General features: G+C 43.2%; 1 protein-coding gene across 1 annotated transcript in view; it reads right to left on the bottom strand.

Moving 5' to 3' along the window:
- Positions 1-27,479, bottom strand: part of LOC146866928 (importin-9-like) — a 283,453-nt gene that overhangs the window by 193,491 nt on the left and 62,483 nt on the right. Inside the window, exons 3-4 of the mRNA XM_085603249.1 lie at positions 20,367-20,453; positions 18,277-18,478 (exon numbers count right to left, since the gene is read on the bottom strand). Coding sequence (XP_085459375.1) covers positions 18,277-18,478; positions 20,367-20,453 — 289 coding nt within the window. The remainder of the gene's footprint in view (positions 1-18,276; positions 18,479-20,366; positions 20,454-27,479) is intronic.

Below are 27,479 nucleotides of genomic sequence, written 5' to 3'. Positions count from 1 at the left end.
TTTGCTCGGTAGCTGGGAGAATGTTTACTTAAACTACTAGACAGGAATGTATTGGATAGGGAGCGGAGCAAAGCAGATAATCTTGAAGGTGAAATACGGTTTTTGGCAGGCAACAGGCTGGAGTCAGGCACCGTTAGCCGCGCAGGGAGTAGGACAAAGTTCATGGGTACAGATGCGGGCTCAGACTGGAGCTTTCAGAGGCAGAAGGCAGAAAAGACTTGATGGCAGAATCAGGGCCTACTCGTCTGAACTGTAAAATGGGATAAGTGAACCATATAAAGCCGGTGGCCTTTCATACTTAGGAATAGAATATCCGGCCCATTCATGGCGGATCTGAAAGAGGACATGTTGACGGTGGACGCACAAGTGTTTGCGTCTTCATAACTGGAACTGGAGGAAACATACATGTACTTATGGTTTATACATGAAACCGTTGGGGTCCAAGATAGGGGACATAACTGACCATAAAAATCCATATTTCCACAAGCGGGGGATTTTAATTGTACGTATGAACCCCTTGCCCTGGACGATGTGTTGGGTAATAGAGAAGATGATAATAGGAGAGGTATCCCAACATTGCAAATCCCACCAATCAGGAGATGGAATCAAGGTGTTATTGATTTCAATGCACTCTGTATGGAGTATGATCTTAGAGCTACCAATGGCAGATCCAACTCAGACCAAATGGGGGCCCACACGTTCAACAGAGTGGGCCATTCCTCACGGATTGACTACATTCTGATGAACTACTGTTTATGGCCCTACTTGTTGGATATGGTGGTCTTGCCGTCTACTGATAGCGACCATAATCCATTGTCTCTATCCCTGCGCCCCCCTTGGTTGGGCCACTCCCCACTTCGCTTCCCTCACACGTGGAGAGTTACACATGAAGTATGCCCTTCAAATTGTGGTAGGCGTTTAAAATGGAACAACTTTGCTGCCAGGGAGTGCAAGATACAGGAGGCAAACTTAATAATGTCAAATGTTCCTCAACGTCTAGATTCTCCCCTCCCTAGTGCACAGGAGATCTCATTACTGTTTGATCAAACTACGCATGCACTAGGTGAGCTATTTTTAGTCCACACTGTGGGGAAGAAATCTAATACAAGAGGCGCCACAAAGGGCAATGTTGGGTGGTTCACTCCTGTCTGCCGAGAGGCTAAAAGGGAACTAATTAAGGCGGTTAAATCTAAGAACAGAGCCTTGATTAGTGCTGCAAGAGGCAACCAAAGGAGAATTATTAGGAGGCTAAAATAGCATGGGAGGACCAGTTTTGGCATGATTTAAAGGCCGCTAGCACAAGGAAGGACTCTAAGGGTTTTTGGGATTTACTAAGAGCAAGGGATAAGCCCGCGGACTCACCAATAACATGCAATATACCAGAGGACGCGTGGTTTGACCATTTTTTCAAACTCTATAATGTGGCTCTGAGTGCGGAGACATGTTCGACTGAAAGTTATTCTGTAGTACCCTGTGAATTCACTGAGGAGCATTTGTTCACTGTCAAGGAACTGGTGGGGGCTATCACATGCCTTGTCCCCAATAAAGCTGCAGGCCCGGATGGCTTGCCAGGGGATTTGTTACGTACCAACCCAGTAGAGTGGGCGAAACTTATCGCTGCTCTACTGAATGCTAGCTTCAGTGGGGCAACTCTCCCAGGCTCATGGAAGGGCGCTGAAGTTGTTCCCATCTTTAAAAAAGGGAGTCGGTCCGACCCCGCCAATTATCGCCCCATAAGCCTTTTAGACTCCTCACAGAAAGTGGCAGGCAAAGTGGTTTTAGGCAGGCTACTACAATGGATTGAGGAAAAAAGTATTCTTTCTGATTTTCAGGCCGGTTTTAGATCAGGTATGGGGACGATAGAGCAATGCTTTCGGCTTTTGATGCTCTATTGGAAAGTGGTTGTACTGGGCAAGGGCAGTCTGTATCTCGCTTTTATTGATTTGCAGACTGCCTTTGACCTGGTCCCGCGCAACCAACTTTGGGGTGTGCTGAATGACCTGGGTATTCCTCCCTACCTTCTAAGCTTATTGGTAAAGTTGCATGCCGACAACTTTGCGCAGATCAGGTGGGGTAACCAGGGCCAAAAAACAAATCGAATACCTGTAAATAGAGGAGTACGCCAGGGGTGTGTTCTAGCCCCCACTCTGTTTTCTTTGTATGTGAATGGAGTGGTGGACTTTCTATCGGAAGTTCCATCAGATGCACCATCCCTGGCCGGCAGAAGAATACCCACTCTCCTATTTGCAGATGATGCCCTCCTGATCTCCAAAACCCCGGTAGGCCTGCAGAGCCTGCTATCTAGTTTTAAATCTTTTTGTGATGAAAAGGGGCTAGTCATTAACACTGGGAAAACGAAGTATCTAGTTCTTAACCCTCCGAAAAAGACAATTAAACCGCCAATTTTAGATGCTGTTTCTTTAGAGAGGGTTACTGAGTTAGACTATCTTGGTATCCGCCTCTGTGATTCGATGAGTTGGGAATGTCACTTACACAAGATGTTGCTGACTCATAAAAGGGTATTGGCTGTCCTTCTTAAAGAACAACGTGCCTCAACCCTAAAACCTATCGCACCAATCCTTGACATTTATAGGGCAAGGGGCGTCAGTGCAGTTTTATATGGGGCCGAACTTTGGGGGACACACAAGGTGGATCAGTTATCTCGCTCGGAAAGCAAGTTTTTGAAAGATTTAATGGGGCTTCCTTATAGCACCCCAACCCTCCCACTGTTATTAGACATGGGGCTAAGATCAATTAGCGACCAGGTTAGGCCCCGCCCTCTACTTCTATGGGCAAGAATCTGGAGAGTTCCAGAGTTGTCTTGCTTCGCGGACGGCTTAACTGATGTGCTGGAGTCGCCGGGCTGGTCCAAGATCCATTGGTTGAGAGAAGTCAAGCGTCTTCTTCTCAACATGGGTCTTGGCAATGCCTGGGCTAATAGAACTGCTCCCCCAATATCTGTGCTAAAGAAATTATATTGGAATTGGGTAGCTGATAGCAGATCCAGTAATTCTAAATTGTGTAGAACTTCCTTGGACTTCCTATTAATAAAAGATTTGCCCCTTTGTGAACCGTATTTGGACATTGTCACTAAGCGCTGTGATAGGGCATTGTATTTTCAGTTTAGGATAGGCCATCTTCCCGTTGGGGAACTTACCTCTAGGTGGAAGCACTCGACCCAAACCACCTCTATGTGCCCATTTTGTGAACACAGGATTGAGTCAATCCCGCACCTGTTTTTCGAATGTTCGGCCTATGCCCTTCCCCGCAGTAGATGGTTAAAACCACTATGCAGAGAACTTGGGACAAGGCATTTTAAGGAGGCCTTGCGTGTCTTAAAAAATGATCCACGCCCACTTTATGCCTGCGGCATAGCCAAGTTCCTGGGTTGGGCCTGGCGTATTAGATCATCTAGGCGTTCTTATCTTGTTTAATTCGTTCTTAAATGATTTTATATAATTTATTGGGGTCTTTTGTATAATGAATTGTATGTTAATGTACTGACTATTTTTATTGTCTCATTGTTTTGTGCTAAATGTACTGCTTTTTAAGATATTTTTCATATCGAAATAAAGCCTATGATGATCATGGAGATGATAGAGATATCTCTAATAGAGATAGAGATATCTACAATAGAGATAGAGATATCTCTAATAGAGATATCTCTAATAGAGATAGAGACATCTCTAATAGAGATATCTCTAATAGAGATAGAGATAGAGATATCTCTAATAGAGAGACAGATAGAGATAGAGACATCACTAATAGAGATAGAGACATCTCTAATAGAGATAGAGACATCTCTAACAGAGATAGAGATAGAGACATCTCTAATAGAGATAGAGATATCTCTAATAGAGATAGATATCTCTAATAGAGATAGAGAGACATCTCTAATAGAGATAGAGAGACATCTCTAATAGAGATAGAGAGACATCTCTAATAGAGATAGAGACACCTCTAATAGAGATAGAGACACCTCTAATAGAGATAGAGACATCTCTAATAGAGATCTCTAATAGAGATAGACATATCTCTAATAGAGATAGAGACATCTCTAATAGAGATAGAGACATCTCTAATAGAGATAGAGAGATATCTAATAGAGATAGAGACATCTCTAATACAGATAGAGAAAGAGATATCTCTAATAGAGATCTCTGATAGAGATAGAGATATCTCTAATGGAAATAGAGATAGAGACAGAGACATCTCTAATAGAGATAGAGATAGATATCTCTAATAGAGATAGATACATCTCTAATAGAGATATCTCTAATAGAAATAGAGATATCTAATAGAGATAGAGATATCTCTAATAAAGATAGAGATATCTCTAATAGAGATAGAGACATCTCTAATAGAGATAGAGACATCTCTAATAGAGATAGAGACATCTCTAATAGAGATGAGATAGAGACATCTCTAATAGAGATAGAGATAGAGACATCTCTAATAGAGATATCTCTAATAGAGATAGATATATCTCTAATAGAGAGAGATATCTCTAATAGAGATAGATCTATCTCTATCTCTATTAGAGATATCTCTATCTATATTTATCGAGATAGAGAACTCTAATAGAGATAGATCTATCTATATTTATCGAGATAGAGATAGAGATAGCTCGATCTATATTTATCGAGATAGAGATAGAGATAGATCTATCTATATTTATCGAGATAGAGATAGTGATCGAGACATCTCTAATAGAGATAGTGACATCTTTAATAGAAATAGAGACATCTCTGATAGAGATATATCTCTACTAGAGATAGGGATAGAGATCTCTAATAGAGATAGAGATATCTCTAATAGAGATAGAGATATCTCTAATAGAGATAGAGACATCTCTAATAGAGATAGAGATAAAGGTAGAGACATATCTAATAGAGAGAGAGATATCTCTAATAGAGATAGAGATATCTCTGATAGAGATAGAGATATCTCTAATAGAGATAGAGATATCTCTAATAGAGATAGAGACATCTCTAATAGAGATAGAGACGTCTCTAATAGAGATAGAGATGTCTCTAATAGAGATAGAGATGTCTCTAATAGAGATAGAGATGTCTCTAATAGAGATAGACATCTCTAATAGAGATAGAGACATCTCTAATAGAGATAGACATCTCTAATAGAGATAGAGATAGACATCTCTAATAGAGATAGAGATAGACATCTCTAATAGAGATAGAGATATCTGAATGAATGAATGAATGAATGAAAAAATATTTAATAAAGCGCACTGCGGCCAAGCGGCTTCCTGGCGCAAGGGGCCCTGGTCAGAGCTCACAGAAGGGATCCGAGGGACCTATGAAGAAAAAGCCTGAATGAAAAGAAAAGTTTTGAGGGCTTTTCGAAAGTGGGTGTAAATGGGGATGGAGCGAATATGAAGTGGAAGGCTGTTCCAGAACTGGGGGGCCAAAACGGAGAGGCGAGTGCCACCAGTTCTGAGTTTGCGGAAACGGAGGATGTGCAGAAGAGAAAGAGAAGAAGAACGGAGGGTTCGACTAGTGACGTGGGATGAAATAAGGGAGGTGATGTAGGGAGGGGCAGTTTGAAAAGAGATCTGAAACGGATAGGGAGCCAGTGAAGAGATTTAAGAACAGGAGTAATGTGAGAGAATTTGGGAAGGGAGAAAATAAGGCGGGCAGCTTGATTTTGAATGGCCTGTAAACGTCGAGACTCGTAGGCAGGAATGCCCACGTACAGGCCATTCCCATAGTCGAGGCGAGAGATGACTAAAGCCAGGACTATGGTTTTGAGTGCATCAGTGGTGAAAAAGCGTGAGATTTTCCAGATGAGACGGAGGGAAAGAAAGCAGGAAGACACAACAGAGCTAATCTGACTATGCATTGTTAAGTCAGAACTAACTTTGATGCCGAGGGTGCGAACAGAGGGAGAGGGCGTAGGAGGGGGACCAAAAGAAAGGGGTCAGTGTGCTGGGGACCAGGGGTTAGATGAACCACCCGTGAGAACAAGTTCCGTCTTATCGGGGTTGAGCTTAAGATGGTTAGCGCTCATCCACTCGGAAATGAAGATTAAGGTGGAACTGAACTTAGGAAGAGAGTCAGGAGAGGAGGAAAGATCAAAGACGAGCTGGAGGTCATCTGCGTAGTTATACACAGAGACCCCCAGCTCAAGAAGAGAGGTGACAAGGGGACAGATGTAAAGATTAAAGAGAAGGGGGGAAAGAGAAGAACCCTGGGGAACACCACAGGTGACCGGACGGGGGGGGGGGGGGGGGGCTGGGCAGAGAAACCGGAGAGATGAACCGCCTGGTACCTATCCCGAAGGAAGGATGCCAGCCAGGAGAGGGCCGCACCCCGAATGCCCGCTGCGTTGACACGGGCGAGAAGAATGGAATGGTCAACCGTGTCAAACGCAGCGGACAGATCGAGAAGGACCAGGGCTTGGGGGAGGTTGGAATCGGCCTTCCCCTTGAGTTCATCCAGAACCGCGAGAACCACTGCCTCCGTTGAGTGACCTGAGCGAAAGCCCGCCTGATGGGAAGCGAGAAGGCCATTATCCTCGATATACGAGGAGAGGCAAGAGGTGACATGGGTCTCGAGGATCTTAGCTAAATAGGGGAGAAGGGAGATGGGTCGGAAATGAGCAGGGAGGGAGGGATCCAGACCAGGTTTTTTTAGAATGGGGAGAACGACGGCGGATTTAAATGATAAAGGAACAGAACCAGAGGCCAAAGAAGAATTAAGTAGAGTGAGCGGGGGGACAGGAGAGTCTGTAAAAAGAGATATCTCTAATAGAGAGATAGATATCTCTAATAGAAATAGAGATATCACTAATAGAGATAGAGACATCTCTAATAGAGATAGAGATATCTCTAATAGAGATGGAGATAGAGACATCTCTAATAGAGATAGAGATCTCTAGTAGAGATAGACATCTCTAATAGAGATAGAGACATCTCCGATAGAGAGATATCTCTAATAGAGATAGAGACATCTCCGATAGAGATAGAGACATCTCCGATAGAGATAGAGACATCTCCGATAGAGACATCTCCGATAGAGATAGAGACATCTCCGATAGAGATAGAGACAGCTCTGATAGAGATAGAGACAGCTCTAATGGAGATAGAGAGGTCTCTAATAGAGATAGAGATATCTCTAATAGAGATAGAGATATCTCTAATAGAGATAGAGATATCTCTAATAGAGAGAGATATCTCTAATAGAGATAGAGATATCTCTAATAGAGATATCCCTAATAGAGATAGAGATATCTCTAATAGAGATAGAGATATCCCTAATAGAGATAGAGATATCTCTAATAGAGATAGAGATACCTCTAATAGAGATAGAGATACCTCTAATAGAGATAGAGATACCTCTAATAGAGATAGAGACATCCCTAATAGAGATAGAGATATCTCTAATAGAGATAGAGTTATCTCTAATAGAGATAGAGATATCTCTAATAGAGATAGAGATATCTCTAATAGAGATAGAGATATCTCTAATAGAGATAGAGACATCTCTAATAGAGATAGAGAAAGAGATATAGAGATAGAGATATCTCTAATAGAGATAGAGATATCTCTAATAGAGATAGAGATATCTCTAATAGAGATAGAGATATCTCTAATAGAGATATCTCTAATAGAGATAGAGATATCTCTAATAGAGATAGAGATATCTCTAATAGCGATAGAGATATCTCTAATAGAGATAGAGGCATCTCTAATAGAGATAGAGGCATCTCTAATAGAGATAGAGACATCTCTAATAGAGATAGAGATCTCGAATAGAGATAGAGATCTCGAATAGAGATAGAGATATCTCTAATAGAGATAGAGATATCTCTAATAGAGATAGAGATATCCCTAATAGAGATAGAGACATCCCTAATAGAGATAGAGATATCTCTAATAGAGATAGAGTTATCTCTAATAGAGATAGAGATATCTCTAATAGAGATAGAGACAGAGATATCTCTAATAGAGATAGAGACATCTCTAATAGAGATAGAGATATCTCTAATAGAGATAGAAATATATCTAATAGAGATAGAGATAGAGATATCTCTAATAGAGATAGACATAGAGGGCTGCTGGTGACTTTTGTGGACTAACTGGAGGATTTGCTGTCCTGCATCGCTGACCCTCTTTCCCTGCTGTCTCTCCGACCCCGCCACCGCTATCACCATCAGCGGCCCCGGAGCAGGGACGGGACTACATCCCCCATCATCCCAAGCGCCTGGGGAGCCGCGTTGCCGTTTTCCCGCCAGGAGGGGCATAATAGATCGCTGCGACTGAGGCAGAGCGGGCTGCTGGTGACTTTTGTGGACTAACTGGAGGATTTGCTGTCCTGCATCGCTGACCCTCTTTCCCTGCTGTCTCTCCGTCCCCCGCCGCCGCTATCACCATCAGCGGCCGCGGAGCGGGGACGGGACTACATCCCCCATCATCCCAAGCGCCTGGGGAGCCGCGTTGCTGTTTTCCCGCCAGGAGGGGCATAATAGATCGCTGCGACTCCCGCGTCGCGGGACCGCGCGCGGACTAAGCCCGGGCAAAGGGCGGGCCATCTGAGGCCGTCCGAGGTCGTACAAGGTCGGGTTGGGCCACACTCCTTGCATCCAGCTACGCCCCACTAGATAAGTAGATATTATCATTACCATTAATCTCTTGCCTTTGGGGGACTGTGCTGAGTGTGTTGGGGTTAGATCTGGACTGAGCTCCCGCTTTTAATGTCAACTCGCTCCGGCAAAAGTTTGAGGGGGGGAGGTGGGGGTGGGGAGGGAGATGGGGGGGGGGGGGGGGGGGGGGGGAGTATGATTGGCACCATGGATCGTTTTATTACCCGCGTGGCCAATGTAATCGACAAGGAAATTGGCATGGCTGAGCGCCGGTTGTCGCGAGGGCCCCTTGGTACTCGACGCTCATCGTTGGGACCGTTAGCTTTGGTGCCTTCACCTGAACGTAGCCAGGAGCCCCCTTCCCATGCCCCCTTTCCCCTGGACCATCCCCGGGTGGCAGCTCTGAGAGCAATATAGATGACCTTGAAGTACTGACAGATTCTGTACTTCAAGCGGAATATAATATGGCCACGGATCTAGTGATTAATGAGGCGGACACCATGCTTTCGCCCTTGGCAAGTTCCCCTAACCATGTAAAAACAACTGCGGTTCCAACTTTAGTGGTTCAAGTGGAAACTCACCCTGTCCCTAACAAAAGGAAAAGGTTGCCTACCCCGCAGAAAGGTAACCTGGCCAAAGATTACAAGAGGCGTAGGCAGGCAGGTGCCAAGTTGGGTGGCCCTCACAAGAAAGTGGGGCGAGATTCTTGCCCGCCGCAGGGAGATTTAGAGGAGGGTTTACCAGGAGGGATAGCGAATACTGGTTGTGGAGTACCGCTTGGAGGCCTTTTAACACAACCACACCTGGACTCCCTACTTGTAACACATTTAGAGAAAATGATGAAATCTTTACTTCTCCCGGTGTTGGACAAAATTGGGGGGCTCTTACAGCGGGTGGATAAAATGGAGCAGGAAACCCTGGATAATTTTCTCTCGCTAAAATCATTTATCAAATTACAGTTGAGAAATAGGGAGGCTGGCCAAGGGAGAGGGGATGACAATAGGGAGTAATATATAGTGCCTCAAAGTCCAGCCCTTACTACAGGCACCCCAACAGTAGTACCGGAGGTCCCTGTTTGTGCCCCACAGCCTACCCCTACAACTGTAGGGTCGGGAAGGAAGTCTGGTCCGCTAGTAACTAAAACCGCAAATAAAACCAAGCCCACTAAATTATCCAACAGTAAGAAGACCTGTCCCACAGCTTCTGGTATTGCTTCCAATGATAATCCCATTACCCCTGCCCTTAAGCCTGCGGCTTCCAGCCTATCCATGATTCTAAACCCTGAAGCATCCAAACCTGTAAAGGCCTGCTCTCATCCTACAGGCGAGGGGTTAGGAGAGGGAAGGGTGAATAACGTCAATCTCCCCCCTGCCTGCCAGCCTTACGTAGCTGTTCTGACCGGGGTGCCTGTGCTTAGCCCGGGCAAGCGGGAGACCTTTGAGGATTTGTATAATAAGACCCTTTTTTGGTTCAAAGAAAATAGGCCATTGCCTAAACCTTTGGAGGGACGGATCTTACATGTTAGGAGAGTTGGTTGGATTGGTTCTAAACAAAAAACGATAAATGGGGATTGTATAATTGTGAATTTTGACGACCCAAGGGTGGCTAGGCATGTATGCAGTGGACCCCAGAGGATGTATAGCCCACTTGCCTGTGGGGGTCAAATTGATATACATGACCTTAGCTACTTCTATTCCCCTAACTTGCCTGGGAAGACAGTTGGTTTTTATGGGTGGGAGGAGAGTGACGGCAGCCAGTTCTGTGGGCCCCTCCTCCACCCTAGTTTTTCTGACAGGCCTCCATACCAGCCACGAGATTGGCTTTTACAACAGTATTGACATCCTACCTGCCCAATATGGGAAACACACTGTGAGGTAATAGAGGAGTTGCCAAACATTAGCCAACCGATTAGTGTGGATTTGGTGAGGTCTCCCTTTTGTACTCCATCTAATATAAATCCCCCTAGGGAACAATTGCAATCGATTTTGCCATGTCCCAAACCACTTGCCCAGTCCTCCCTAATTAAGGCTACTTTGAAGGAGGTAATTACACCTAAAGTGACCATGTTGTTACCGACAATTGAGGCAATTGCAACTACTGCTAGCGCCCCCCTCATCAGTAATTTGGAGTTGGGGTGGGAGGAGGAGGCCAGTGCCCCATTAAAGGTTGTTAGTTGGAATATAGCAGGACTCGGACGGAATTTAGGTTTGCCAGATTGGAATGCCATGATTGAATCATATGGGATCTGGTTGTTCCAGGAGACTTGGTCCCTGGAACCTCAATATAAGATGGGCTATACCACCTATTCTGTCCCCGCCATACGCCCAAAGGGAGGGAAAGGCCGTCCCTCGGGAGGGCTGACAATCTGGGTGAATATTTCCCTGCGTTACTCTATCAAACTTATTACTACGAAGTCTCCTGATCTACAAAGGCTAACAGTCAGAGGCCCATGTGGTGGGAAAGTACTTGAAATTTTGAACATTTACGTCAGAGGAGCACGGGGGGGGTTCTTCTACGTTATCCTCAACTGGCCTTGATGAGGAACTCAGAAATATCAAATCTGATGCCTTCATCTTGTTAGCGGGGGATTTTAATTGTACGTATGAACCCCTTGCCCTGGACGATGTGTTGGGTAATAGAGAAGATGATAATAGGAGAGGTATCCCAACATTGCAAATCCCACCAATCAGGAGATGGAATCAAGGTGTTATTGATTTCAATGCACTCTGTATGGAGTATGATCTTAGAGCTACCAATGGCAGATCCAACTCAGACCAAATGGGGGCCCACACGTTCAACAGAGTGGGCCATTCCTCACGGATTGACTACATTCTGCTGAACTACTGTTTATGGCCCTACTTGTTGGATATGGTGGTCTTGCCGTCTACTGATAGCGACCATAATCCATTGTCTCTATCCCTGCGCCCCCCTTGGTTGGGCCACTCCCCACTTAGCTTCCCTCACACGTGGAGAGTTACACATGAAGTATGCCCTTCAAATTGTGGTAGGCGTTTAAAATGGAACAACTTTGCTGCCAGGGAGTGCAAGATACAGGAGGCAAACTTAATAATGTCAAATGTTCCTTAACGTCTAGATTCTCCCCTCCCTAGTGCACAGGAGATCTCATTACTGTTTGATCAAACTACGCATGCACTAGGTGAGCTATTTTTAGTCCACACTGTGGGGAAGAAATCTAATACAAGAGGCGCCACAAAGGGCAATGTTGGGTGGTTCACTCCTGTCTGCCGAGAGGCTAAAAGGGAACTAATTAAGGTGGTTAAATCTAAGAACAGAGCCTTGATTAGTGCTGCAAGAGGCAACCAAAGGAGAATTATTAGGAGGCTAAAATAGCATGGGAGGACCAGTTTTGGCATGATTTAAAGGCCGCTAGCACAAGGAAGGACTCTAAGGGTTTTTGGGATTTACTAAGAGCAAGGGATAAGCCCGCGGACTCACTAATAACATGCAATATACCAGAGGACGCGTGGTTTGACCATATTTTCAAACTCTATAATGTGGCTCTGAGTGCGGAGACATGTTCGACTGAAAGTTATTCTGTAGTACCCTGTGAATTCACTGAGGAGCATTTGTTCACTGTCAAGGAACTGGTGGGGGCTATCACATGCCTTGTCCCCAATAAAGCTGCAGGCCCGGATGGCTTGCCAGGGGATTTGTTACGTACCAACCCAGGAGAGTGGGCGAAACTTATCGCTGCTCTACTGAATGCTAGCTTCAGTGGGGCAACTCTCCCAGGCTCATGGAAGGGCGCTGAAGTTGTTCCCATCTTTAATAAAGGGAGTCGGTCCGACCCCGCCAATTATCGCCCCATAAGCCTTTTAGACTCCTCACAGAAAGTGGCAGGCAAAGTGGTTTTAGGCAGGCTACTACAATGGATTGAGGAAAAAAGTATTCTTTCTGATTTTCAGGCCGGTTTTAGATCAGGTATGGGGACGATAGAGCAATGCTTTCGGCTTTTGATGCTCTATTGGAAAGTGGTTGTACTGGGCAGGGGCAGTCTGTATCTCGCTTTTATTGATTTGCGGACTGCCTTTGACCTGGTCCCGCGCAACCAACTTTGGGGTGTGCTGAATGACCTGGGTATTCCTCCCTACCTTCTAAGCTTATTGGTAAAGTTGCATGCCGACAACTTTGCGCAGATCAGGTGGGGTAACCAGGGCCAAAAAACAAATCGAATACCTGTAAATAGAGGAGTACGCCAGGGGTGTGTTGTAGCCCCCACTCTGTTTTCTTTGTATGTGAATGGAGTGGTGGACTTTCTATCGGAAGTTCCATCAGATGCACCTTCCCTGGCCGGCAGAAGAATACCCACTCTCCTATTTGCAGATGATACCCTCCTGATCTCCAAAACCCCGGTAGGCCTGCAGAGCCTGCTATCTAGTTTTAAATCTTTTTGTGATGAAAAGGGGCTAGTCATTAACACTGGGAAAACGAAGTATCTAGTTCTTAACCCTCCGAAAAAGACAATTAAACCGCCAATTTTAGATGCTGTTTCTTTAGAGAGGGTTACTGAGTTAGACTATCTTGGTATCCGCCTCTGTGATTCGATGAGTTGGGAATGTCACTTACACAAGATGTTGCTGACTCATAAAAGGGTATTGGCTGTCCTTCTTAAAGAACAACGTGCCTCAACCCTAAAACCTATCGCACCAATCCTTGACATTTATAGGGCAAGGGGCGTCAGTGCAGTTTTATATGGGGCCGAACTTTGGGGGACACACAAGGTGGATCAGTTGTCTCGCTCGGAAAGCAAGTTTTTGAAAGATTTAATGGGGCTTCCTTATAGCACCCCAACCCTCCCACTGTTATTAGACATGGGGCTAAGATCAATTAGCGACCAGGTTAGGCCCCGCCCTCTACTTCTATGGGCAAGAATCTGGAGAGTTCCAGAGTTGTCTTGCTTCGCGGACGGCTTAACTGATGTGCTGGAGTCGCCGGGCTGGTCCAAGATCCATTGGTTGAGAGAAGTCAAGCGTCTTCTTCTCAACATGGGTCTTGGCAATGCCTGGGCTAATAGAACTGCTCCCCCAATATCTGTGCTAAAGAAATTATATTGGAATTGGGTAGCTGATAGCAGATCCAGTAATTCTAAATTGTGTAGAACTTCCTTGGACTTCCTATTAATAAAAGATTTGCCCCTTTGTGAACCGTATTTGGACATTGTCACTAAGCGCTGTGATAGGGCATTGTATTTTCAGTTTAGGATAGGCCTTCTTCCCGTTGGGGAACTTACCTCTAGGTGGAAGCACTCGACCCAAACCACCTCTATGTGCCCATTTTGTGAACACAGGATTGAGTCAATCCCGCACCTGTTTTTCGAATGTTCGGCCTATGCCCTTCCCCGCAGTTGATGGTTAAAACCACTATGCAGAGAACTTGGGACAAGGCATTTTAAGGAGGCCTTGCGTGTCTTAAAAAATGATCCACGCCCACTTTATGCCTGCGGCATAGCCAAGTTCCTGGGTTGGGCCTGGCGTATTAGATCATCTAGGCGTTCTTATCTTGTTTAATTCGTTCTTAAATGATTTTATCTAATTTATTGGGGTCTTTTGTATAATGAATTGTATGTTAATGTACTGACTATTTTTATTGTCTCATTGTTTTGTGCTAAATGTACTGCTTTTTAAGATATTTTTTATATTGAAATAAAGCCTATGATGATCATGATGATGATAGAGATATCTCTAATAGAGATAGATATCTACAATAGAGAAAGAGATATCTCTAATAGAGATAGACATCTCTAATAGAGATAGAGATAGAGACATCTCTAATAGAGATAGAGATAGAGATATCTCTAATAGAGAGACAGATAGAGATAGAGACATCACTAATAGAGATAGAAACATCTCTAATAGAGATAGAGACATCTCTAATAGAGATAGAGAGACATCTCTAATAGAGATAGAGAGATATCTCTAATAGAGATAGAGAGATATCTCTAATAGAGATAGAGAGATATCTCTAATAGAGATAGAGGTATCTCCAATAGAGATAGAGAGATATCTCTAATAGAGATCTCTAATAGAGATATCTCTAATGGAAATAGAGATATCTCTAATAGAGATAGAGATAGAGACATCTCTAATAGAGATAGAGAGATATCTCTAATAGAGATAGATATCTCTAATAGAGATAGATACATCTCTAATAGAGAGAGATATCTCTAATAGAAATAGAGATATCTCTAATAGAAATAGAGACATCTCTAATAGAGATAGAGACATCTCTAATAGAGATAGAGACATCTCTAATAGAGATAGAGACATCTCTAATAGAGATAGAGACATCTCTAATAGAGATAGAGACATCTCTAATAGAGATAGAGCTAGAGATCTCTAATAGAGATAGAGATAGAGACATCTCTAATAGAGATAAAGACATCTCTAATAGAGATAGAGATATCTCTAATAGAAATAGAGATATCTCTAATAGAGATAGAGATATCTCTAATAGAGATAGAGACATCTCTAATAGAGATAGAGACATCTCTAATAGAGATAGAGACATCTCTAATAGAGATAGAGACATCTCTAATAGAGATAGAGACATCTCTAATAGAGATAGAGACATCTCTAATAGAGATAGAGCTAGATATCTCTAATAGAGATGGAGATAGAGACATCTCTAATAGAGATAAAGACATCTCTAATAGAGATAGAGACATCTCTAAGAGATAGACATCTTTAATAGAGATAGAGATACAGACATCTCTAATAGAGATAGAGACATCTCTAATAGAGATAGAGACATCTCTAATAGAGATAGAGACATCTCTAATAGAGATAGAGACATCTCTAATAGAGATAGAGATGTCTCTAATAGAGATAGAAATGTCTCTAATAGAGATAGAGACATCTCTAATAGAGATAGAGAAAGATATCTCTAATAGAGATCTCTAATAGAGATAGAGACATCTCTAATAAAGATAGAGAGATATCTCTAATAGAGATAGAGATATCTCTAATAGAGATAGAGACATCTCTAATAGAGATAAAGATATCTCTAATAGAGATCTCTAATAGAGATAGAGATATCTCTAATGGAGATAGAGACATCTCTAATAGAGATAGAGATAGAGACATCTCTAATAGAGATAGAAATAGACATCTCTCATGGAGATATCTCTAATATAGATACATCTCTAATAGAGATAGAGATATCTCTAATAAAGATAGAGACATCTCTAATAGAGATAGAGAGACATCTCTAATAGAGATAGAGACACCTCTAATAGAGATAGAGATAGAGATATCTCTAATAGAGATAGACACCTCTAATAGAGATAGAGACATCTCTAATAGAGATAGAGACATCTCTAATAGAGATAGAGACATCTCTAATAGAGATAGAGATAGAGATATCTCTAAGAGATATCTCTAATAGAGATAGAGATCCTCTAATAGAGATAGAGATAGAGATCTCTAATAGAGATAGAGACATCTCTAATAGAGATAGAGACATCTCTAATAGAGATAGAGACATCTCTAATAGAGATAGAGACATCTCTAAGAGATATCTCTAATAGAGATAGAGACATCTCTAATAGAGATAGAGACATCTCTAAGAGATAGAGACATCTCTAATAGAGATAGAGACATCTCTAATAGAGATAGATAGAGACATCTCTAATAGAGATAGAGACATCTCTAATAGAGATAGAGACATCTCTAATAGAGAGAGATAGAGATAGATCTATCTATATTTATCGAGATAGAGATAGAGATAGATCTATCTATATTTATCGAGATAGAGATAGATCTATCTATATTTATCGAGATAGATCTATCTATATTTATCGAGATAGAGATAGAGATATCCCTAATAGAGATAGAGATATCTCTAATAGAGATAGAGATATCTCTAATAGAGATGGAGATAGAGACATCCCTAATAGACATAGAGACATCTCTAATAGACATAGAGACATCTCTAATAGAGATAGAGACATCTCTAATAGAGATAGAGACATCTCCAATAGAGATAGAGATAGAGACATCTCCAATAGAGATAGAGATATCTCCGATAGAGATATCTCCAATAGAGATAGAGAGATATCTCTAATAGAGATAGAGAGATATCTCTAATAGAGATAGAGACATCTCTAATAGAGATAGAGATCTCTAATAGAGATATCTCTAATGGAGATAGAGATATCTCTAATGGAGATAGAGATATCTCTAATGGAGATAGAGATATCTCTAATGGAGATAGAGAGACCTCTAATGGAGATAGAGACACCTCTAATAGAGATAGAGACATCTCTGATAGAGATAGAGACATCTCTGATAGAGATAGAGACATCTCTGATAGAGATAGAGACATCTCTGATAGAGATAGAGACATCTCTGATAGAGATAGAGACATCCGTAAGAGATAGACATCTCTAATAGAGATAGAGATAGAGACATCTCTAATAGAGATAGAGACATCTCTAATAGAGATAGAGACATCTCTAATAGAGATAGAGACATCTCTAATAGAGATAGAGACATCTTTAATAGAGATAGAGAGACATCTCTAATAGAGATAGAGAGACATCTCTAATAGAGATAGAGACATCTCTAATAGAGAGATAGATCTATCTATATTTATCGAGATAGAGATAGAGATAGATCTATCTATATTTATCGAGATAAAGATAGATCTATCTATATTTATCGAGGTAGAGATAGAGATATCTCTAATAGAGATAGAGATATCTCTAATAGAGATAGATCTATCTATATTTATCGAGATAGAGATAGAGATAGCTCTAATAGAGATAGAGACACCTCTAATAGAGAGATATCTCTAATAGAGATAGACATCTCTAATAGAGATAGAGATAGAGATATCTCTAATAGAGATAGAGATATCTCTAATAGAGATAGAGACATCTCTAATAGAGAGATATCTCTAATAGAGATAGACATCTCTAATAGAGATAGAGATAGAGATATCTCTAATAGAGATAGAGATATCTCTAATAGAGATAGAGACATCTCTAATAGAGATAGAGAGACATCCCTAATAGAGATAGAGATAGAGATATCTCTAATAGAGATAGAGAAAGATATCTCTAATAGAGATAGAGACATCTCTAATAGAGAGATATCTCTAATAGAGATAGACATCTCTAATAGAGATAGAGATAGAGATATCTCTAATAGAGATAGAGATATCTCTAATAGAGATAGAGACATCTCTAATAGAGATAGAGAGACATCCCTAATAGAGATAGAGATAGAGATATCTCTAATAGAGATATCTCTAATAGAGATAGAGATATCTCTAATAGAGATAGAGATATCTCCAATAGAGATAGAGATATCTCCAATAGAGATATCTCCAATAGAGATAGAGATACCTCTAATAGAGATAGAGATATCTCTAATAGAGATAGAGATATCTCTAATGGAGATAGAGACATCTCTAATAGAGATAGAGACATCTCTAAAAGAGATAGAGACATCTCTAATAGAGATAGAGACATCTCTAATAGAGATAGAGACATCTCTAATAGAGATAGAGAGAGTTTTTGCCAGTAAGTGCTTGCTTCCATTTACTGTGCCAGGGCTACAATATATGGCTGGCTCAATAAGGCCACCCCCCCCCTTTCATCCATTGCTTTATAGAAGCCTGTACAGCTAGGTCTTAGGCACTCATGGGACTCACTAGTCAAAACCCTCATGGCTCCATGCACTGCATTCAGGTCTCCACTGACGAGCATCTCCATCAGCAAGTTGAAAAGCTGAGGCCAGGCCTCAGGCCAGTCCCAGTGCGCTATCGCAGATACCGCATAGGCCACGCTGGAGCGCACCTTGCTGATTGACTCCCTCAGCCCGTTGGGAAGCAGCTGCCTGATGACCATTTTCGCCTGGAAGATCAAAAGCAGTACAGTTTGAGGCATACCTAAAAAAATAGGATGAACTAGGGCACATGGAATAAAGTAATCGCTGCAGGAAAAACCAATTTAAAAAAGCTACAAGAGACCTTTTCCTGCAAACACCGACCTGACCAGTGGCAAGCCGACCAGGACTGGGCCCTCCTGTTGGCCTACTCTGTGAATTTTTAAGTGCCTCCCCTGAGGTCCTGTGGGCCTTTAGAAGTGTACTTCTGTGGTGAACTGGGACTTAAAGGATTAGAGTAAGAGGGTAAAATGTTTGACCAGCATGACCTAATCACTTCAACGCGGTCAGTGTCAAACTGCGCCCATGTCCTGTTCTACTGCAACCATTGATTACTACTACTACTGTGTGGTATCTGGGTTACCCTAATAGGATTTTTGACAATTTGGTGCCATTCTGTTGATGACATTTTACTCTGTTTTTCCAATTCAATTTGGGATTTTCATTGATTTGCATTTCCACTGCAAATTATTACTTTAGTACTAAATAAATACACATTTTCTCAAACTGCTCTGCATCATAGCTACCTGGGGGTTGAGCTCAGGTAAATGTAGGGACTTTAAGGGATCACCCTTCCAAAGATTGTGATTATTGATCCCAAGTGGTGCCAACCCAGTCCTGGGCCCTTGGAAGTAGGTATAAACTGCTGCTCCAGCAAAAAAGCATGCATCGAAGATGTGTGCGGTTCAGAACCGGTGCATCTCCCTCGACGATGACGCATCCCCACTACTGCAAGGATTGACCGCAACGCATCACCACCACTGTGAGGTCCCACTGCAACGCAGCCCCAACTGCGCAGTGCATCGACCCTAGTTCTGACGTATCACCCGCCTTTATCCTAAGTATCACACTGCGTACTCTGGTCCTCATGGTGGACGCAAACATGGTACATTACAGCGGGCCAAGGCTGGTCCCTGTATCTGACCAGCACTCCATCGTGGTTGGCCTGAACTTTTGGATTTGACTCAGTGTAGCGCAACCAGATAGCCCTTTTTCATGATTTATGTTTTTAATCACTGCAATTCAGTTTATTCTTTGAAAATTCATACCTGCGGTTATACTTGCTGCACTTTTGTCCTTTTGGTCTTGTTTTGTTCTTTAAATTAAGCTATCGTTTTCTAACCATGTGTGGTATCTTTTTGTGATGTGTTTCCACTGTTTGAATGGTTTCTCAAATACTTTACACTCTGTCTCTGAAGAGAAGCCTGACAGCTCTGTGCCAAGCTACCAGAGGGTGAGCACAGGTTAATTTAGGGTGTGTATCTGACTTAACCTGTTTAGGATTGTGGTACCTGCTTGCACAGGATGCATACCTCTGCCAAACTAAAACCCAATTTTTAACAGTAAACATAACTGAGAATCTGTACACCTCATACCTTTAGTAAGACCTACATAGTTCGTTACTGTGTCACTTAAATTTAGATCATCCCCTGAGACACTCTTCGACTACAACACTTAAGGTCATACTCTACTAGCACAAACTTACAAATATGCTTGCAAACCCCGGGCTGTGATCATTCTCAGACAAGGCAGTAATTCCCTGCATGCAAGTAATTAAAAACAGCATGCTCACTGCAACTAATTATTTTTGGATGCTTTGTTGGTGGCAGAGAGTTTGGTTCAAGAAGCAGGATGCAGGGCACACAAGCAGTTTCACAATATACCATTTTGTCCACCCAGAGTTAGGAAAATAGGAGAACCAGAAATATACAATTACCTTTATCATAGGTCAGTCAAGGCACACAGGTTAGATACTCGTTATCAGAAAACCCTAACATTTAAGCTAGTGGGAAACCTTAAGATCTAACCTAGTACACCAAGAAGTGTGTAATGGTTAATGGCAATCCAAATACATACCCTTTCAGTGGTCTCCGGTGATCTAAATTTTTCCGACTGGGAGCACCAGTGAGTTTCCACATACTGTTTCAGAACAACCGATGCAAGCTGGAAAGACAATCATCAGATTTAAGCTTCAAACATGCAGTATTTCGTTTTTCTTTAATTTGGTAATGTAAAAGTTTGTTACATAGAGCCCTGAAAATTTACCACAGTCCTTAACGAGAAGGCAATGATACAAGCAGCTGAGAAATCCAACCAGCAATGGGCCCTCAAACGGATAAGTTCAGTTTACATTCATGACGATATGTAGTACCCACACCAGATACCAGGCAGAGGGAAAAGTGCATTGTTTTAATAAAGACAGGAAAATAAACCATGTGTGTAAAGTCTAAAAACCTCAACGTTACAGGAATGGTTACTAACATCACACACATTTATAGAAGCAGTTTGCACATAAGCCCTCCTGCCCCCACACATCCTTCTCTCTGCCCCCCCCCCCCTTAACGGAGTTCCACAGATCCTATTGATTTCAGTAGTATGAACCACCTTAGGGTTCCCCAAAATTTGCAATGGAAGACTTGCTTTAAAGCGCATGCCAGAATGCCACCTCAAAAACAGTGCATGCTATAAATGTGGAACTGGCAATACCCACTCTCATATCCTTCGGCAAGGATGGTCCTATGCAAAACTATCAAAAATAAAATGTGGATTCCGCAGATCACGCACACTCTACTCAAATCCTCCAAGAATTAAGGAAAAAGCATTAACCTCTGATCCCAGAAAAAGATTGTCTATCTAGACAGAATTGCACAGTGTGAAACTGGAGAATTTGGAATGAATCCCAGTTTCCCTGCTTGACCAAACTGCGTGATCATAGACAATTTATTTCACTAAGCCTCCATTTTGTTCCTTATCACATATGAGAGAACCTTCAAATACAAGAACTCACAACGTATGCTGGAGAAAAACTTCTTTTGCTTGCTTTAATAGACTAGAATATTGCTCCATGTACAAAAAGAATTCAGCCCACGTATAGGGTACACATCCCCTCTAACTTGCACCTTAGTTCACTAAAAGCACCGTCATCCAAAAGGATCAGGAATGTTTGTTAATCCATGTTTAAAAACTCTTGCTTGGCTTCAAATACAAAACTTTATACAAAAATATTTGAATTAAACTTCACTATTGATGTCACTACAGTAATACTAGGCATCTTTGCTGCGGAGACTATTCCGCCCCTTAAACAAACCAGATCTTCTCTTGATCAGCCTTCTACTGATCTGTGAACTAAACTCATTCTATCAGTATGAAAATGCTTGACAAATAAAAGTGGAGTGCTCTTTAAAATAGCAGCAGCAAGACGGCATCTGAGTAGAAGCCACCTTACCTCTCTCCCCCTTGGCGGTGTAAATATCCCGGCTGGTGGCTACGAGTATGCGCTGGAGCTGCAGTGAAGTCCACGACTGTCACGGTGTTCTTCGGTGGATTTCTCCGACATTCCATCAAGTCTGACAGCGAGGACATGCCTGCGAGGCTCAAGGGAACTTCTGCGGGGGGCACTGGGAGGCCCTAACGCGGCTTCTGCTAACAGCGTTAGCAGGTTCCGGGCACGCCTACGGTGGCTGCCAGGAAACTAACACGCTATCGGCTGGAGCACTGCTAGAAACAGAGCACGAGCCCAACACCAAGACCGTTGCAATGGCTGCTCAAGGAAGGGTAAAAGCAGCGAACGACCACTACTGCCGTACAGTTGCGGCGTGAGGGCTCGGATTTGAAAATAGATCTCAAAAAGGGGGAGCTACGGCTAAATAAACGCGACAAACAGGGAAAAATCGAACATCACAAAATTGAACTTCCAGGAAAAACAAATCTACGGCGAGCTAAACCACCTACGGATGTAGGGAAATCGCAACCATCCATCTTAAACATCTTCTCACCCAAAGCTTTGGGTGGGGAATGGGTTACCCAAATTGAGATGCAAAAGGATTCCAGCATTAACAATGGCAATGAGGATATGGACAGGGATTGAAGCGACCATATATCAGAAACTGACCAAGCAATAACATCTGCAGTGCAAACACCCACTGGACAAAGTAAAAGGTCAGATGTCCCGGACGGGGGAAACATGACTCCCTGGCAGGAAAATTGTGAGAACACCATCATAGAGGCAAATGTACATGCTGTACATATTAGTCCGAGGGAAGACGTCTTAGTGGAGGGCACTCGACCCCGGATGATGGATGCGGGTATGTCTGGCATAACTAATAGCGAACAGGAAAGCAGAGTAACAGCTGTGGCTAGCAAGACTGGGCTACACTCTCTTGGAGGAAGTGAGGGCCAAATATGGAAGTTGGCTGTTTGACCCCAGATGTACCGGGGAAAAAATAATCTCACTGACAGAAGAGTCAGAGGTTTCAGACATTAGCCTATCTATCAGTAGTGAGGAGGATGGTGTGGGGCTTCTCCTCAGATAATACCAGCCCTTCAGAGATAGCCACAACCACAAAGAAAAGAAAAAAAAACGGAAGATCCCAGGGGAGCACAAGATGGTGGAGGAAGTAGGGTGGGACTATTTAGCAACACAAATGCTCCCCCCCCGAGGGGATAGATGAAGGTGAGATGCAAATGGCGGTGAATTCCAATGGGATCTCAGATCATATGAAGCGAGTAAACCCCGCCGAGTCCTCACTGGCTCTGATCTTGCAGTCCCTGCGAGCCTTTCAGGATGCTGTTAAAACCGACAATCGACAGGCACGGCTAGCCACTAAAACTCCAAGGCTCCGTACAGAAAGTTTGAAAGATCTGCTCGGACATTGCTGAGCGACTGAATATGGTGGAGTCACGCATTGGAAATGCTGGAAAGCACAGTGGTAATGTTGAAGGCGCAGGCCTCATTGCAGGACAGTACTATAAAAGGATGTGATGTGGAAGCTCGAGGACTATGAGAACCAGCAGCGGCGCAATACTCTAAGGCTGTTAGGGGGCCCGGAGAACTGTGAGGGCAACAATGTAAGAAAGTTCGTAGTAAATATGCTGAGAGGCCCCCTACCAGAGCTTTCTACAGGAGATAGGGACAAGGAAGTTTAATGTGCTCACAGATTCCCTATTTCACCATCAGGGCATTCCTCCGGAGAAAATCTCTACCAAGTGCCAAATTGATTTATTTTGCCGACTTTGCTTCGTCAAGCCGTGTATGATCTAGCTGGACCCAATGTCAAAAGGAGGTTTGAAGGTTTTTCCTTTTTACTAAGCCTGACTTTGCAAATGCTACGGTCGAAAGGAGATTACGGCTCAGGCAATTAATGACCCCATTTCAATCTGCAGGGGCCTTGGTTTTCTTACAAAATCCAGCCAGGTTGAAGGAGATATACAAATGCCAGAATTTCAGTTCCACTTCTGAAGTTCAATGACAGAAACTTTTGGACGATATTGCAACAGGGAATATTGGGGGTAAATAGTAAAAATATCTATTGTAAGCAAGGATTTCAGGCTTATGAACAGTGGTTCCTCGGGATACGGGTATCTGGCAAGCCACATTCAAAGGGGGAGGAGGTAAAGGGAGAGGATGGGTGGCACAGACGTGCTCACACGGGCTCATGTTTAAGCCTGGTTGCCTGATTTTTGGTGTGGGGGGGGGGTAGAGGGGGCGATACTTAGGGGACGAGAGGAACATAGTTAAGTTTGCATTGTTTCTTAGATGTCAGACATTTGTGCAGTACTTTGTAGTAAAAGGATAGAGATTTTTGGAAGTGTGGCAAGGTTTAATGGGGATAGGGTATCAGTCATAGGCCAGCACCATAAAAGTGTATGGGGGTATTGAGAGTGGCATCCATCAATATATGTGGCCTAAATGATGTGAAGAAAAGACATAATGTTGCGGTTGGGTTACAGTCGCTGGGTGCTAATATCATTTGCATCCAGGAGACACATATAGATGGGTCACAACTACAGATTTTAAATACACTGAGATTTAGGGTGGTAAGTGAGATGACACAGGGGGCCAAGGTACGGGGTGTGGTGATCCTGGCCAAAGGAGGGGGGCTGCAGTTTAAGCGATCATGTTCAGATAAATGTTGTCATTGCGCAATCACTGAATGCCAATATGGGGCGGGGAAGAAACTAACGAGTACAATATTTGGATGCAATGGTGATGATCCTACAGTATTGAATACTATCTCGAGCGAACTTGCTCACTAGCCACTCAAACTTATTGTATGTAGAGACTACAATATTAATCTACCAAGCGATTGTTCTCTTGAGGGAGGAGATATGTGGGACAGAAGCCAAAAGTTTTTTTTTTTTAACCAAACCTTCTGAGTGCCTACCTCCCCTCGCATTCGCATAATTAAGTTGGTTGTAGTCGGAAGGAAAATATAGAGTCAATCGGATGTTTAAGAGCTGTGGGGAGACTGGAGATTGGAACAAACAAAGGATTGTTGTGGACACTACCGGAGCGGTGAGCGGGGCGTTGAGTACGAGACGAGCTGAGTCCGGAGGAGAGGGGCGCCCGGAGGAGAGGGGCACCTGACCCAGCGGAGCTCCCCAGAGCGGTCTACGGAGCTTTTTCTTGCTACAAAGAGGTCTGCCCTGCGGGGACTTTGCCACTTATTTACTTACTTTTGTGGCCTGTGTCAGAGGCCTCTCTTCGCTCTGCTTTGCCGCATTGGGGGATTGACCGGCGGGAGCTTGCTTTTGGGGGGTGCTGTCGCTTGGTTGCCAGGTCCCTGCCGCCACCGCGTTTCGAGCCGCAGCCGCAGTGCGGGGGGACTACAGCCCCCACAATCCTCCGCAAGTCCCGCCCACCGTCGACATCACCGGAGGCGCAGAAAGGCACCGGTGTTTCTCCTGCGACGCGTGCGGGACCAGCCGGGCTAAGCTCGGGCACCCCTCTAAGCTGCTGTTAAGGTGAGCCCAAAAAAGCATTCTGGGGAAACAAAACACCAGTGCCATCACACAGGCCTCTGAGGGCCCTTCTGTCCTCCCACCCTCCTTTGAGAGTATGCTGGAAAATGCTTTCAATTTGGTTAGCACTGAAATTGCCAATACCTAGAGGAGGATGTCATTGGGTCTTATGACTTCACATTTAGAGCTCCAGCAAGACTGCCCAAATAATGCTGTGCCGCTTTACCCTGCGGTCACAGTCACGAAATCTACCTTGTCGGTTAACCCACCGGCTAACCCCATGGTAGCTCAATTTGGGGGTAGCAGTTCAACTATTATCATTGACTCACAACAAGATCCTGTCATTCTAACCGTTAACCCTCCCCCGACCTCGAGTAATAAGACTGTCGGAGATAAGAGGAAAAGGGGTCCCTCGAAACAAACAATAAATAAAAGGAAACAACCCCTACGCAACAAGAATCAACCCACACCTCAGAGTATGTGGACCAGAGGGAAACAATTATCAGGGGTGGCATGGATGGAATGGATAGTAATGAGTCTTTGCAACTGGTTGAGGGGGATACAGTTATAATCCCCCATAAAGAAGGACATAACTCTGCCTGTACACAGACTGAGCCCATAATTGAAAGCGTTACTCAAAAAAAGTTAAACGGAAATTTTATTGAGACTATAGTCGACACAATTTTTAAACAAATGTAAAGTCAAATGATCAACAGTTTAATACAATGTTTAAAAGACTTGATAGATTGGAAAACCTGGTAAAAAAGGAAGATGTAAAAAGGAAAGGGGTGATTAGCCTAGATCTGCTGAGGGGAGAACGACTACTGAAAGATATGGAGGCCGCTAGTAAGGTCATCTTGGGAGACGGGCCAATCATTAACAGTAGTACACTGGTAAATAACACTGCACCTAGGGATGCCTTAGCAGGAAAAAGCCGACCTGCAACACCATCGCAGCATACTCTAGCTGTAGAAGCTGGACCGCCGTGCCCCGCTAGTGCGGCTGCCGGTACATCAAAGGGGGGACCTAGTTCAGCCACCATAAAGTCGGGGAAACAAACTAATATGGGTTCAGACAAGGGTAAATCCGTTGATACTAGGTCTACAAAACAACCAGGGCCAGCCCTTCACTTGCCCCCTGATGCCTGCCCTTATGTCTTGATCTTAGCAGGTGTACCATTGCTTAAGGGGGGACAAGGTGAGTCCTGGGTCCAGTTGAACAACAAGTGTATCGACTGGTTGACTAAACATAAAGGGGTTGGGACAAATATTTCGAGGGAAATCTTGTCAGTCCGTCGAGTGAGTTGGGTTGGTCCCTTATTTAAGAATATTAATGGAGACTGCATTGTAATTAATTTCAGGCACCCCTCAACAGCAAATTTTATACTCAATAGCAATAATATCTACCCCAGTCCCTCTACTGTTGTAACTCTACTACCGTTGAGTTACTTCTATAGGCCCCCTCAGAGATTATTTAGCCCAGCTCTACCATCTTTTCCACTATATAATAGATACAGTGTATTATCTGAGCTTGAGACCCAGGACTGACCATCAGCTATCCCTCCAGCTACAGCAGACAGTGATTACTTGAATGTAACTGACTCCGTGGAAGAATTGATAACTGGCCTCCCTATAGAGGTGTCTAACGGTGAAATTGAGGTAATTCTGTCACTTGATCCTAAAATAACTGCTCATGCCACCGCCACCCCTATATCGTCTGACAAATTAACAATTTTGAGTTGGAACATTGCCGGTTTAAATGCGAAAATGAAATTTAGGGACTGCATAGATTGGGTTACTAACTTTGATATTTTAATGTTCCAAGGAACTTGGTGTACTAGTTCTATGCTCCATGAGGGGTATCAAATTGTACCCGTTCTGGCTATGGGACGACCTAGTGGGGGTTTATCTATCTGGGTTAAGATTACTGCAGGAGCTAAAATTGAACCCTTGAAGACCAATGATATGAATTTTCAGGCCTTAATTTACACTAACGGGTTTAAATTATGCTTAATTAATTTTTATAATAATGACTTCACAACACATCCAAACACAAATTTTATAAGATTGTTTGATTTTATTGATGGAATTGTCGATGGACAAAAGCATGATAAACTTGATGGCATCTGTGTAGGAGGTGATTTTAACGCACACATTTATCCCCGAACCCCTCCCTGTAAAAGAGGGGAAGAATTGCTTAATCATTTAGCCACACAAGACTTAGTTAATA

Source organism: Triturus cristatus, chromosome 1_2 (assembly GCF_964204655.1).
Source record: "Triturus cristatus chromosome 1_2, aTriCri1.1, whole genome shotgun sequence".
Classification (NCBI taxonomy): Eukaryota; Metazoa; Chordata; class Amphibia; order Caudata; family Salamandridae; genus Triturus; species Triturus cristatus.
Note: the sequence above shows the minus strand (reverse complement) of the source record. Positions and strands in the feature narration are given on the sequence as shown.